Raw genomic sequence first — 13,553 nt, 5'->3', positions numbered from 1 at the left:
TCCCCTGGATTGAAATCCACTCACTCCAGCCCTTGTAGCGATTTCCAGCCCGTGGGTCCCCCCAAGCCCACCAGCCTTGCAATTCCAGCTGCTTTCCACTGGAAATCCCTAGCAGAACTCATCCTGCTTCCTGCAAGGCTGGGATTCCTAATCTTCCCGGGTTTCTTTTCTCCATGAATAATGAGGATTACGGTTTAATTCCTGCCTCACAAGGTGGTGCTGTGGGGATTGCCAGGGTTAAGGCACTCAGACAGCACCGAAAGGCTCTTACAAACCCTTCAGCAGAGGGGCTGAGAAAGAAAACCCCACTGCTGTTTGCAGCCTGCTCACAGCTCACATCAGCTCCCATTAACTGGGAGGCAATTTTCTCCCCAGTTCAGACTTAATTCCTCCTCTAACTGCTGGCCCTATCCAGAGAACAGCAGGGCAGCAACGACTATCAGTGCTGAATTGCCTTTTAAAATAGGATGGTGCACGGAGGTCTGAGGGAGTGCGAGCTGCCTGTGCAGTGCATGTGTGGTGTATATATGTGAGTTCATGCAGGAGGCTGCATCAGGAGAGCTCAGAAGTGAAGCCAAGCACGGAATCAGCTCGGGAAGCCCTTTGCACCTCTGATCCCCCATTGCTGGCTGCGCTGCAGACGCATTATGTGTGTTTACAGATGAAAAAGCAAAAATAAAACTGATGCCGGCTTCAAAATTCCACCGAGCACAGCCTTCTGCACTGATTCCAAATGTTTATAAACACGGGAGTTAATGTAATCAGCACTGCAGCAAATACACACCAGGTACGCGGCAGAGACAGGAGCGTCAAACGCGCTCCCAGCTCGGAGTGACAGCTCTCTGCTGTGGGCTCTGCAGCAAACAAAAGCAGCTGAAAAACCCCACCGAGGAATGCTTTAAAGAGCATCCCCTTCCCCCCTCCTCCTCCCCTCCTTCCAAGATTTTCTGGTAGTCATAACTGTAAAAATCTCAGCGAAGGTGTCCATTCCCACTGAGCCTTTCAAGTGGCAGGGAGCCACTGGGAAGAGGCCACTGCTTGGGAAGACACTGGGGGAATTCCTGGCTCCCCTGAGGGCCATCCACCAGCCCAACCCTGGTTCTGTGCTCATTCCACAGCAGCCAGGAGCTGCTTTAGAAAGATTTGGACAAGTCTGACTCCAGGAACTGTTCCACCCTGGGGAAGGATGTGCATCAGCTCGCCAGGGAAGATCCCATGCAGAGGAGCTGTGCCAGAGCAGAACCCTCATCCAAAGGAGTCGTGCCAGTGCCAGCCCCATCCCAACCCCATCCCAACCCCTGCCTGCTGCCCAAAGACCACATTTTCCAGCGGGAAGAGTTTGGGGAGGTCCCATTCCAGCAGGTTGCTGAGGAGACGTTACCTCACACGGCAGCATCAGCAGAAAACCCCGGTGCCAGCAGAACAGCCAAAACGCTGGGAGCACAAAACACTGCAAGCCTGTTGGTTTTTTGTTTTTTTTTCTTTTTTCTGGTTTTTTTTTTCCAGACAAATGTTGTTTCATGCTCTAATGGCGATTTTCAAGAACAATATTGGCGTGACAACTTATCTAAGTGTGGGCCAAGTTCCTGCACCACTTCCAGGGTCTGTGCCTAAACCAGATTTCACAGGGGTGCACAGGAAAGGCTTTGGATCTCTGTTTTGGTGGCTATTTGCCACCTAAAATGAGACTTTTACCACCCCTAAAACCCAAGAGAGGGTAAATATCACAGTTTTAGAAATTATCTTCCTTGGAGAAGGTGGGATTCCTCACAGCCCAGTTCTATATGAGGCACCAGGTGGGTTGGGTGTTTTTTTTTTCTCTCTTTGTTTCTAGTGGAACACATTTAGCGATTTATGGAAGGCATTTCTGAGTCTCACAATGGTTCATGTGTTCCTGCAGTAGGAACCTTGAAATTCCCTGTCTTATCATTGCAGGCACCACAGTCAGGGCTCCTTTTCCACACCTCTGGCTGGGATCAGTTTTAGGAACCCACTGTTGTGAGGGGTAGAACAAGGAAGTAAAAAAATGGGCTTAAACCAGCTGATTTAGCAAAGCAGGAGGCAGCTCCCCCGGCCCCTCAGAGGCCATGCACACAGAGACCTCCCCAAATTAAAAACAATATAAAGGATGATGCAATTAAATATGTTACATATTATGATCTTCCTCCCCTAGAAATAACAAAAAAACTGCCAAACCAAAGCATTCTGCTCCTGCCTCTCCTGCTCATGCACAAGTCCCCTTGGGCTTCACGGAAATTTTGGACTCACAAAATGCTGCAGAACAGGGGCCCCCATGGCACTGTGTAATAAATCTTAGAAGTTAACAGCCAGAACTGTGCCAAATGTGATGGGTTTTGCTTTGTGCAGGATCATGAAAATAATACATTCTGGCTCAGTAAGTCAGGCCTCATGCACCAGGGCTAATGGTCCACTGCTGCTGCTGCTGCTGCTGCTAAATGGATTTACATTTTTGTCTCACATGGTTGAGGTTTGTGATTTGGGAGGCCAAGGCGCCAAGGCTCTATCAAATCTCCCCAGATTCTTGAAGGGAAATGTCAATTTTCCCCTGGGTTGAAACACCACCTGAAATGCAGGAAGCTTAAAGGAGGAGCGTTGAGGTGTGGCTGCCCCACAGATCTCAGGGACATCAGCTCAGGTGCAGTGACAACAGAAAAAGAAAGGGGAAGAGAAAGGGGAATGTAACACTGGGAATAATGTAAGCTGGAACATTGTTAATGTGGGGAACTCCATGGTAACTCAGAGAGAGCTGCCCAGGGGAACAATGTCTCATCGGAGGTATCTCTTTAATGGAGTTGGGAAAGGAAATAATGAGATTTTATGGATTAAAACTGAAATTAGACAGATAAACACTCCACGGGCAGGAAAACCAACCAACAACAAGGATGCTGGGAACCCCCCATAGCCTGCCTGCCCACAAGGATGGGGGGTTGCACTCCTAAGCTCAGGTCTGCAGCTTTAGAGAAGAGGCAGGAGGCAGAAATCATCAGTTCAGCAGCCTCAGCTTCACAGGCAGGATGTCCAAAGGAATCCCAGCGGCCTTACAGTCTGCGAATCTATTAACTAAACCTCATTACTACGTAATAACTTTTGTTATTTCGGAACAAACCTTGTATCTGCCTAATCCGCTTTGTTACAGAGCTGCCCATCCTTCCCTTGAACAGGAATTAACTTCTAAAGGAATTAAAAGGAGGAGGAGACTGCTGAAGGGGTCCTTAGGGGTATCTTTTTATAGCTGCTGGCTGCCCCCCCTCTTTCCCTTTCCCACTATGTGTGGTATCCTTCCCCACTGATTCCATCCTTTTCTGCCTGCCAGGCATTGATTTGTTCCCGTGTTGTTCTAATGGAGCTTGAAATCAACATGACTTTGTTGTTGGTTGTTGTCATTGTTGTTCACATCTTTGTTTGGTTCAGCATCCTTGCAGAGGCCAGGGCAGTTCAGGAGCCGGCATTAGCAGGCTAAACACCTCCTTAGCGAGAGATCCACAAAGGCTGTGTCTGTGTCCACATAATAAAGGCTGCCACAAAGCGCAGCGAAACCGCTGCCCCCTCCTCCCGCGCGTCAGCTCTTGTGCCAGTTCCGAATCCCCTCGCTCCTCAGCGCGCACAGAGGGTGGCCACAACAAGCTCCTTCTTTCAGCAGGCCCCAGGAAAACGCTGTGGTATCCACATCCCAGGCGTTTCGGATTGCCGGTTTAGGTTCCACGTATTTCACTCACATCGCGCCGGGTGAAAAATGTGCTCAGTCTGGGAGGTGGGTGTCGGGCACTGCCAGAGCCGCGGCCCGGGCGCTCCGGCGTCCGAAGGGAATTCAGGAACAGCCTCAAGTCCACAAGCCCCGCGTGGCGAGGCAGGAGCACCTCCGCCAACCCACGGCGAGGCGCCCTGGGCTGCGCGGCGCGGCCGGACACGGCGAACAAAGCCCAGCTGCCGCCAGCTGCCAACATCCGGAGGGGCGGGCGGCGAGCCCGGCCACCCGTCCCGCCCTCGCCGCGCATCCCCGGGAGCCGCCGGGCGAAGGGTTAACGCTGCGCCCTCCTTCCGCCGAGCGCTGACATCACGGGGCAGGCCCCGCCCGCGAGTGTGTGCGTGAGTGCGAGCGCGGCCGCCGAGCCCCGCACCGGGCACCGCACCCGGGCACCGCACCCGGGCACCCCCGCCCCGCGGCCGGCCCGGCCCCGCGCCCCCCGCCCGGCCATGGAGCGCCGCGCCCGGCCCCGCACCGGCACCGCCTGAGCGCCGCCGGGGCCCCAGCGCAGGGCGGGCAGCGGGCGGGGGCTGCCGAGCCCCGCCGCCGGAGCCACGGCACCGCCGCAACCCGCGGAGGGCTCAGCCTCGCTGCTCTTTATTTGTTTTGCCTCCCCTCTTTCTTTTTTGCCTGGGGTTTCTTTTGGGTGAATTTTTTTTTTTTCCTCTCTTTTTTTATTTATTTATTTTTTTAAATCGCATTTTCCACCCCCCTTTCCCTCGTCACTCGCCCGGGCTCTGCGGAAGGAAGAGCCCGCGCTGCCCCGCGGCCGGAGCGCCCCGCGCCCGCCCAGAGGGGCCCCGCGGATGTGCAGAGCTCCCCCCGGAGCCCTCCCGCCCTCCCGCCGCCTCTTTGTCCTCACCCATCCACGATCTTCTTTTTTTTTTTTTTTTTTTTTGAATTTTTTTTTTTTCAAGCAGACCTGAGCATCACCGGGGCTGGGAGGGTGGGGGGCCCCGCGGCGCTGCCAGACCGACCCCTGCCCATCGCTCTTAAGGAACTCTCATGGCTTCACGGCTGCAGACAAGTTGCCGTGCATCGTGGTGGACTATCGGAGTTTGCATCCTGGCAGCCGCGCTCCTACCAGGTGAGCCGGTCCCCGGAGGGCGCTGAGCTCCGCCGGGGCGCTGCGGGGCTGGAGGCAGCCCCGGCGGGGGATTGCGGGGTGCCCGTGGGGGAAAGGGGGTGCGGGGAGTGCTGCGGAGCGGCGGGGAAGTGTGGGCTCGGCGTTTTGGGGTGCGCGCCCGGGTCTGGAGCAGGTGTGGGAGCATCCGTGCGAGGGTGGGAGAGAGCCGGGGCCGGTTTCAGCGCCGGCTCGGCTCGGAACAACACGCTCGTTTGTTTTGGAAGCAGCTGCAGGCAGCGGGCTCCGGAGCCCTGCGAGCCGAGGCCGTTTGTTTGCTTTTTGGATCGAGCAGCGTCTAGCGAGGCGCAGCAGCCAGGCTTCCCCGGAAAGGCAGCCACGAGGCTGGGCACGGAGCGCAGATGTTTCGGGAGGAGAGAGGGAGGGTTTCGGCTCTCCAGCATCCCCAAAATCCCCGCTCCCCTCCGCACACACTTCCCACGGGCTCTTTTGCGGAGGGACTGGACCGCTCCCAGCTTTCAGCGCTTCCTTTCGCTGCCTTTCGGCTTGGCTGCCTGATGGCATCTTGTTCATCCCTTTGGTTCCGATCCATCCCTTGCGTTCTGATCCATCTCTGGGACGGAGGAGATGGGCAAAGATGCGCATCGACTGCTCCCCAGCTCGCTGGAGCCACCCGGGCGGTGGCAGAGCAGTCCGTGTGTCCCTTCCCTGGGCTAGGACCTGCCCCGGGCTCAGCACAGCGCTGGGAAGCGGGCGAGTGACCCACTTTGGCGAGTGCCCTGCGGGGACTCATTTATTCTGCTCCAGTGCAGAACGGGTTAATGCCGTCCTGGAGGGCTTTCCGGGAGTGGGAGCCATGGAAAGGGGATCGGCAGTCTGCGTTTACAGCTTGTGAATGAACTGAGAGATGCAAACAGAGCCGGTGTTTTGCATTTTTGGGGCTCGGCTGCGGGTGGCTGGGGCTGGAGCGCTGGCAGCGGGCACAGGAGCGGATCCAGCCTGTGCCTGCAGCAGCGCTGGGATCCGCGGCTGGAGAGAAGTCGCGGTGAAGGCAGGGTGGAATTGCGCTCGCTTCTCCGATATTGGCGCTGGGGCAGCGTCCCGGAGGAGCGGCCAGGCTGGCTGGGCTGGGACTCTGCGATGTGGCCGCAGTGAGCGAGGTCTGGGCCGTCAGAGCAAATGCCAGGGCCCAGAGTTCCCCGGCCCTGGCAAAAACGGGGATGTGATAACATCAGGACACGGGAGATCAACAGATCACAGCGACTGGATGGTCTGGTTAAAATGGATGAGGACAGAGATGGAATGGGAGGGGGTGGTGATCCAGAAACCAGGGAGGCTGTGAGAGGGAAAAGGTTAACAGGGCGGTGAGAAAGCAGGGCTGGGTGCACCTCGGTATTCCCAGGACAAAGGGATCTGCTGTGCATTGCAAAAAGAGGTGACGGAAGGGACAGCCTCGGGCTCCCTGCACTCCTCTGTGCTTGCAGGCAGGTGCCTGGCTGAGCTCTGGCTCCTCACAAGGAGTCTCAGAACTTTCCATGCCGTTCTTCACCTGGCCTTCCCTCCTCATCCTCCCACCCGGCAGCCCCGTGCAGGAACCCCTCCCCACAGCCCCGGGCAAAGGCACTGGCGGGGCAGCAGTGCTGTGGTGACTGTGCTGGCTAAACCAAAAGGACTTTGTGCTCCCCTGGGAATTGCTTTCACCAAGGAGACACGCAGTGACCCTGACACAGCCTGGCATCTCACCTTGTCCTGCCAAGAGAGACTTTTTCCCCTGCACTTCTCCTATTTTTGGCTGTTCTCAGGGCTGTGCTGCCAGCAGTCAGGCGGGCTCGTCTCCTGCCTCTGCAGTAGCGTGGCAGTCTGTCTTGCACTGTCCCGCTGACAGCTCTGCCAGGATAAGCCAGTGGTGCATCTCGTGGTGCCTTGCCAAGCCCGGGGTACAGCCAGCTCCGCAGTGTTCCAGGAGGATGATCCTCTCCAAACCCTGGCCGTGAACACTGGTGCCCTGCAGCCTGTGTGGGCGAGACTCTCGGCCCGACCAGTTTAGTGGTGGGTGCACCACAGCTGCAGGAATGTCTGATCCTGGATATTAAATATTCATTCATTCATTTATTTCGTTTGGGTGCTGTGGATGGACCCAGAGCTGCAGGGAAGGACCAGCACAGCGCTGCACAAAGCAGAGTCTTTACCAGACCCCAGGTCTGGATGCCTTCCTGAGGCACGTAGTTCCTCGAGCTCACAATGTATTGTGCCAAAATCATATATATAAACATATATAAAGCTGTATTTAAGCTTTGAATACAGACCAGCTTGCTTAACGAGGAGAGGAAACTCAGGATCCTCTACTACAAGTGAATTAGTAGCTGTGGACTTGTTGGAAAATGTGGTTTCGTACCCAACACTTGAGAAGAATCAGAGCAGTGCCTGCTCTCTGGAAAACCTTTCATGTCCAGCTGATCAATGCCATTTCATTCTATTCCCATCCACCTCCCCCTTCAGATAATGTTAGCTTTTTTTCTTTGCTCTGATAAGGAAATAAAAGTTCCGCCACTGTAAAAGCTGTAAGGAGTCTCGTATAAAAATCTGCTTTACAAATTATCTTTAATGTGAGCAGTTCAATCGTCTAGAACGGATTCAATTCATGGTTCCTGCAGCCTTCTATGCCCATCCACTTGGAACCAGGTATCAACTCACGCTCCATTCAAACATTGATATCAACAGGGGTTACAGAAAGCCGTGGGGGAAGGAGAGGAGATATCCCAGGCAGCTGATCTGCAGAGGTTAAGAACACTTGCAGTTAAATTTATGCTTTACGAGCCTTAACAATCTGTCTGTTTATCCCCACCGTGGAGCTCCTGCAGCTTGAGATGCAGCCACACAGAGCAGAGGCATCATCTGTGCCTGGTCCTGCCTCTGCACATCTGGGCCTCTGCTCCCAAACGCTGGCTGCAGACAAATTCCTCTCTGCTATTGCTGGGCTACCCCCTGATCTCCCAGAGGGGCCTGGGAACACTTTGCGAAGTGCTTTGAGATGCTCCACAGGGGAGAGGCGCAGAGGTGGCTGGAGCTGCTTTGACACGGGGTTTTTCCATCACGGCGCTTGAAAGGAGCATTGAGTGAGCCGTGGTGACCTGCAGGGCTGAGGTCAAACTTGGCTGCAGCTGGAGGGAGGGTTCATTTTGGGGAGGTACAACGGCTCTGTGGAGTGCTGGGAAGAGCCAAAGCGTGTCACTGCAGGATCTGCTCCATCTTGTACTTTCTAGAGCTGCTTTAATATCCCAAAGTAGCTTCCAAAATGCAAAAAAAAGTTGCCAGAGTCTCCTTCAGCCTTTGGGTTGAGTTCTTGGTTGTTATTTTTTTCTTCCCCCGCCACCTGCCTCCTCCCAAAACTCACAAAGAGCAGCATCAGGCTATTTCAGGAAGCAAAAGCGTGTCTTTGGCTGATTTTTCTCTCTTTAAACCTCACTTAAACCGACCGGTCGGGTTTTACCCTGGCGTGAATGGAGGAGCTGCTGAGTGTGTCAGCGTGGGCGAGGCGCCAGGCTGGGGGAGAGGCAGCTCAGCCCACGAGCAGGGGGTGTCTGCCCCGTGGCAGAGACGCTGTTTGCTCCCTGAGCCAGCAGCGGTCGTCAGGCAGGAGCTCCAGCCCAGTCCCATCCAGGGAGATTCCAGGGGCACATCCAGCAGCACATCCAGCGCTTGGGATGAGCTGGCGGCCGAGGAGATGCTGGCAGGGCCTGGCACATCTCTCCTTGCATCACCCCTGCAGCTGGACCAGCCACAAAAGCCAAGCTTAAGGGGAGGCACCACAGGGCTCCTTTGAGCAGGGCTCACACCTCGGCTGAATCATGGAAGGAACCAGAAGAGCCGGTTGTCCATGACCTGCTTCCCAGGCCTGGCTGCCACTGGCACCTCGTGCCCTCCGCTAGTGCCACTCGGGTTGGGGACAGCCTGGGGGGACAGCATCAAGTGGCCTTTTCCCACCTCTTCCCACCTCCAGCGCCCCGGGGAGTTACACAGCACTGCCAGCAGACAGGGATGGGGCAAGCACTGCAGGGAAAAGGGGTTTTAATCACAGAATCCACAATGATTTGGATTGGAAGGCACCTTAAAGATCATCTCCTTCCAAGCCCCCGCCTTGGGCAGGGACACCTTCCACCAGACTGGTTTGCTCCAAGCCAAAAATTTTGGGAAGAGCTGGAGTTGGGCTGTGTGTGAGAGCGGCAGGGGTGAGTTGGCCAGTGCTCAGGAGGATGGCCACGGTCCTCTGGGCTGCCCAGAAAGAGTTTGAATCTTGCAACATCCTTGCCCAAGGTGCTGATGGCTCTTGCTCAGTCCCTTTCACAGGCCAGCCAGGCTTATCAGTGCAAAAATGCAGAAGCAAATGAGGGAGGGACAAAGAAAGGTACTCCAATCTCACAGCCCCTGGAGATCTTGCTTTTTCAAATAATGTCAGATTAAATCAGGGCAGCTCTGCTGAAGGGTGAGCTGGTGCCGCCAGCCACTGGAGCAGGGACCCAGTTTGCACTGGAGACACCTCTTTGTGTTAATTACCAGAGCTCAGCCATCCCAGCACGGACATTTCCCAGCTCTGAACCCACAGCAGCGTTTTGGGTGAAGGTTTGTTTAACTAAGGAATGAGAGGTCTCGTGACACTGGACATTTCTCCCAGGTGCACGTTTTGCCTGGCTTCTCCCAGTGCAGGATTAGCCCAGGCTGGATCGAGGCACATCCCAGCACACACCCAGGGTTTTCAAGGGGAAGCCCTTGGCTCTGGAGCAGAAGAAAATCTGCTCAAATGCCAAAGTGGGAGAGAGGAAGGAGAGTTTCCCCTCTGTCTCCTCGCTGGGTTTAACGTCCCTTCTTTGTCACATGGAGAAATGGGAAGTGAAATTCGCTGCCCTTTGCAGCACGTGTTGCTTTCTGTGCCCTGTGCTGTGTCCCAGCCTCCTTGGGGACACGTGTGGAGCCCAACTCCTGCTGCCCACTGAGTGTTTGTCCCCGTCTGGGCACTGATTGCAGCCCTCCCCACAGACTGGCAGTCCCAGGGCAGCTCCTGGCCACGAGAAGGGGAGACAGCTCCTGTCCCTCGCTGTCCCCAGCTCAGAGGGACAGGAGGGCCCAGCTTAGGGAGGCACAGAGGGCTGGCCAGCGGTCTCCTGTCATGTCAGCAGCTTTGTGGGGTGCTGGGGATGGGTGGGAGGAACTGACCCAACCTGATGAACCATCTCTTCTCCATTCCCCCACCACAAAGCAGTCCCTGCAGGAGGTTTATAATCCTGCCTTGACATTATTGGGTGTGATGCAAGATGGAAGCATTTCTAAGCATTATCCACCCAACTCTCCTCTCTCTGCCTCGCTCTGCTGCAGGCCTGCCCTCCCTGGCCCTGAGCCAGACCAGCTGGGGACTGCTGGACAGCACTTCAGCCTCCAGGTGTGCAGGGAGAAGAGCCTAGGAGAGGCAGGATCAGTGTGATTCTCCTTCCTGGGAGTTAAAGCACAATGAAGGGGTTTTCTGTCCTCCATCCCAGCCTATTTGCCTTTCTAGCTGCAGGAAACAGCAAAGTGCTTCCATCTGCTCCCGACCATGCAGGGATGCTCCAGATGTGGTCCAGGACCTGCAAATCACATCCCTGCCTTGGAGCAGCGGCAGGCACCAGATGGACCACCTGGCTGAGAGACAGCAGGTTCTCCCAAGCCTGCTTAGGCAAGAGGACTCAGCCTCCACCTCTCTTCCCAGCAGTTCTCTCCCTACCTGCAATCAGGCTGCTTTTGAGGCTGTTTTGCTTCTCTTGTGGAAGATCCATCCCTCCCTCCCCCTGTGCTGGAGAGGGGCACCAGGAGGCACGGCCAGGAGTGACAGAGGGTCCTGTTAGCCTTTCCAGCCTTCCCAGAGTCATTCCAGAGGGGCATCAGGAGGCACGGCCAGGAGTGACAGAGGGTCCTGTTAGCCTTTCCAGCCTTCCCAGAGCCATTCCAGCACGGAGGGCTGTCTGTGAGGGACCCAGGGGGCTGGACTGGAGCGCTGTGTGGCCACCTGAGAGCAGAGGCAGCCTTGTGCTCCGTGTGTGGCTCCAGGCAGTGAGGCTGCTGCAGTGCAGGGCCTCTAGCTGTGTCCTGTGGGTCCAGGGATTCCACCTAAGGATTGTCCCAAGAGTGTCTGCTCTCTGCTCTGAGGTTCTCACATGTGGCAAAACCAGGCTTCATTTCTTATTCCCTGGCAGGACACCCTCTGGACCAAGGGAAATGCTGCTGGAGCAGCTTTCCACTGGCCATTTTCACAGCCCAAGGGCACAGTTTGGGGGCAGAGTTCTGGCTGTGGGCTCAGGGTCTGATGCTGATGGGTACAAGAGTTTGGTGTGACTCGAGAGCAGAGGGCTGTAATTAGAGCTTGTTGTGCTGAGTGCCCTGGCAGAGCCAAGGGTTACAAATGATCCCTGATGGGCAGAAGTCACAGACCCAGGGAGAGTTTAATAGGAGAAGTAGCGGGGGAGAGAGGTCAGAGTTTCTGTCACTTTCTGTTCCCGGTTTCTGTGCAGAGCAGCTTGACATGGGGTGGTTTTGCTGCCCTGTGAGGAACTGTGGCACTCAGGGCAGGAGAGAGCAGCAAGGGAGGGATGAGCCCTGCCCTGCCCTTGAGCAGCCCAGCGTGAGCCTGCTCAGCTCGAGCCTGGTGCCAGTTATCAGTTCTGAGTCACCAGCCCCGAGTTATCACTTCTGTGGAGTCATAACTCAGCCCTCACCCAAACCCACGGCCCTGATGGAGGTTTCCCTTGCCTTGAAACCTCTCCTAGAAATAACACCCTACAAAGCCTGCAGTCAGGAGGACACTTTGCACTGGAGAATTACCGGCATCAAGCTCTGGCTACATTTTTCTTAGGAAGAGGCATCCAGGGGGCTTTACCCTGACTTTTCTTGGGCTACACAATCAGCAGAAACCCCTTGGAGGCAAGCCCAGAGTCTTGTTCCCACCAGTTCTGATGGCCTTCCTAACATGGGGGTGCCAAAACTAGAGGAAATGTTAAGGATGGATAATCCAGATCAGTTTAGGAACACACAAGAAGATCTCCCCCATTCTGGAGGAGTTGTATTTCCTTTTTCTTTCATGCCTGTCTCCCCACTTAGCCAAGGCGATGTTGTTTTCTAAGGGCTGGAACAGGAGGCAGCAGCAGATTTGGTGGTGCACCACTGCACAAGCTGCTCATTCCTGGGCCTCTTTGGGCTCTTCCCTGGTCAGCTGCACCAACAGAGTGTCTGGGGACCGTGCTGGAGGAAGGGACATCTCTGGGCACGGGGCAGAACCGGGGCTGTGCCCATTTACGGCCGCTGAGGATCAGGGATGTGTTGCATAGCAGCATCCCTGCCATGCTGTAATTCATATCAGCTGCCAGTTTCCATTGGATACAGGACCCCTCTTGGCTCTGCTAGGCTCGATGGAGTGCTGGATATTTTTCTTGGGAATGGTGAGGTTATTTTCGTGTGCAAGGTGCTGAGGGGAAAGGGCAGGCGTGGATCTCTTTACTCCAGTTCAGCCCCCCCAAAATCTGGGTGCTGTCTGAGAGGCCAGGAGCTCTCCGTGTGTGTGTTTTATGGAGAGACTTTTCCCAGTGATGGGGCTGAGCTTTGGCAAATTTACCTCGAGCTCAGATTCAATGAGAACCCAGGGGAAGTGGGGGAGGCCTTGTGGGGATCTCCTCTCACAGGGAGTGGTTGCAGTGCTCTGATCTTTCCAGGAGGCTTCCCTGGGGATTTGCTGGATGCTGTGATGCGTGATGGGTGTGCTCGTGTATCCCTTTGATAGGAGCTGGATGGGATCCTTTGGGGGATGGCAGCAGTCCTGGGGAGGGAGAAAGGCTTGAACAGAGCAGAGCTCGTAAAAGGGGGAATTTTCTCTGTGCCTGAGGAGCAGGACTGAGGAAAAGGAAGGCTGCAGTGGTTGCAGGGAGAGGCAGTGCCCTGGCAGTTCTTATCTGGGGCTCTCTGGGAGAGCCAGGCTGCAAACTCTCACATCCTGTCACCTGCAGCCTCATTCAACCCGTGATCAGTCACTCTTGACAAGATTTCCTGGATGTCCACCCAAAAACCAGTTCACAAGTGCCCAGTCCAGCACTGACCAACTGGAGCACGACGAAGGATCAGGAAGGAAAACTGGCCTGGCGATCCTGCCCTTGCTGATCCATGGATCCCCAGCTCCAGAGCTCAGGGGGCCTCACCAGGGCTGGGACACTCCCCTGGGACATCATCCCAGACACCGAGCAAGCAGGGACAGGGCAGCAGTCACCCCTCAGGATTCCAAGGATTCGCATTTGCTGCTGATTCACTTTGGAGCTGGAGTAGCAATTTGCCAGTGAAAGAACCTTTATCCCCTGACTCCCCCAGTCCTTCTGGGAGTTTGATTTCTCAGCTCACAACAGAATGATGGTGGTAGCAGTGAATTCTCTGGGGCTAATATTGCCAGCTAGCACACTATAGAAAGAAAATTCTTTATTTGTTGGCATGGCAGGAACAGACTTTGGAAAATGTACCCTGATTTTTAAATACCCATTTCGCCTGTGGTGTAAATACTAAAATGTGTTTTTTCTCTTCCCCCCCCCCCTCCCCTCTCTCTCTCTCCCTGAGTTTAAAAATATCGCCAGCCTGGGGAGGTGCATCTTTCACTGAGATTTATAATGGCTGCTCTCAAGTGATCTGGAAAATGAGTCT

General features: G+C 55.3%; 1 protein-coding gene across 6 annotated transcripts in view; it reads left to right on the top strand.

Moving 5' to 3' along the window:
* The first annotated feature begins 4,267 nt into the window (after positions 1-4,267).
* The window catches only part of NECTIN1 (nectin cell adhesion molecule 1), a 95,903-nt gene continuing 86,617 nt past the window's right edge, over positions 4,268-13,553 (top strand). For all 6 annotated transcript variants that reach the window (XM_053963326.1, XM_053963325.1, XM_053963328.1 and 3 more), the window contains exon 1: positions 4,268-4,853. In XM_053963326.1, coding sequence (XP_053819301.1) covers positions 4,772-4,853 — 82 coding nt within the window. In that variant the 5' untranslated portion in view covers positions 4,268-4,771. The remainder of the gene's footprint in view (positions 4,854-13,553) is intronic.

This window comes from Vidua chalybeata, chromosome 23 (genome assembly GCF_026979565.1).
Source record: "Vidua chalybeata isolate OUT-0048 chromosome 23, bVidCha1 merged haplotype, whole genome shotgun sequence".
Classification (NCBI taxonomy): domain Eukaryota; kingdom Metazoa; phylum Chordata; class Aves; order Passeriformes; family Viduidae; genus Vidua; species Vidua chalybeata.
This window is presented reverse-complemented; position numbering and strand designations above follow the sequence as displayed.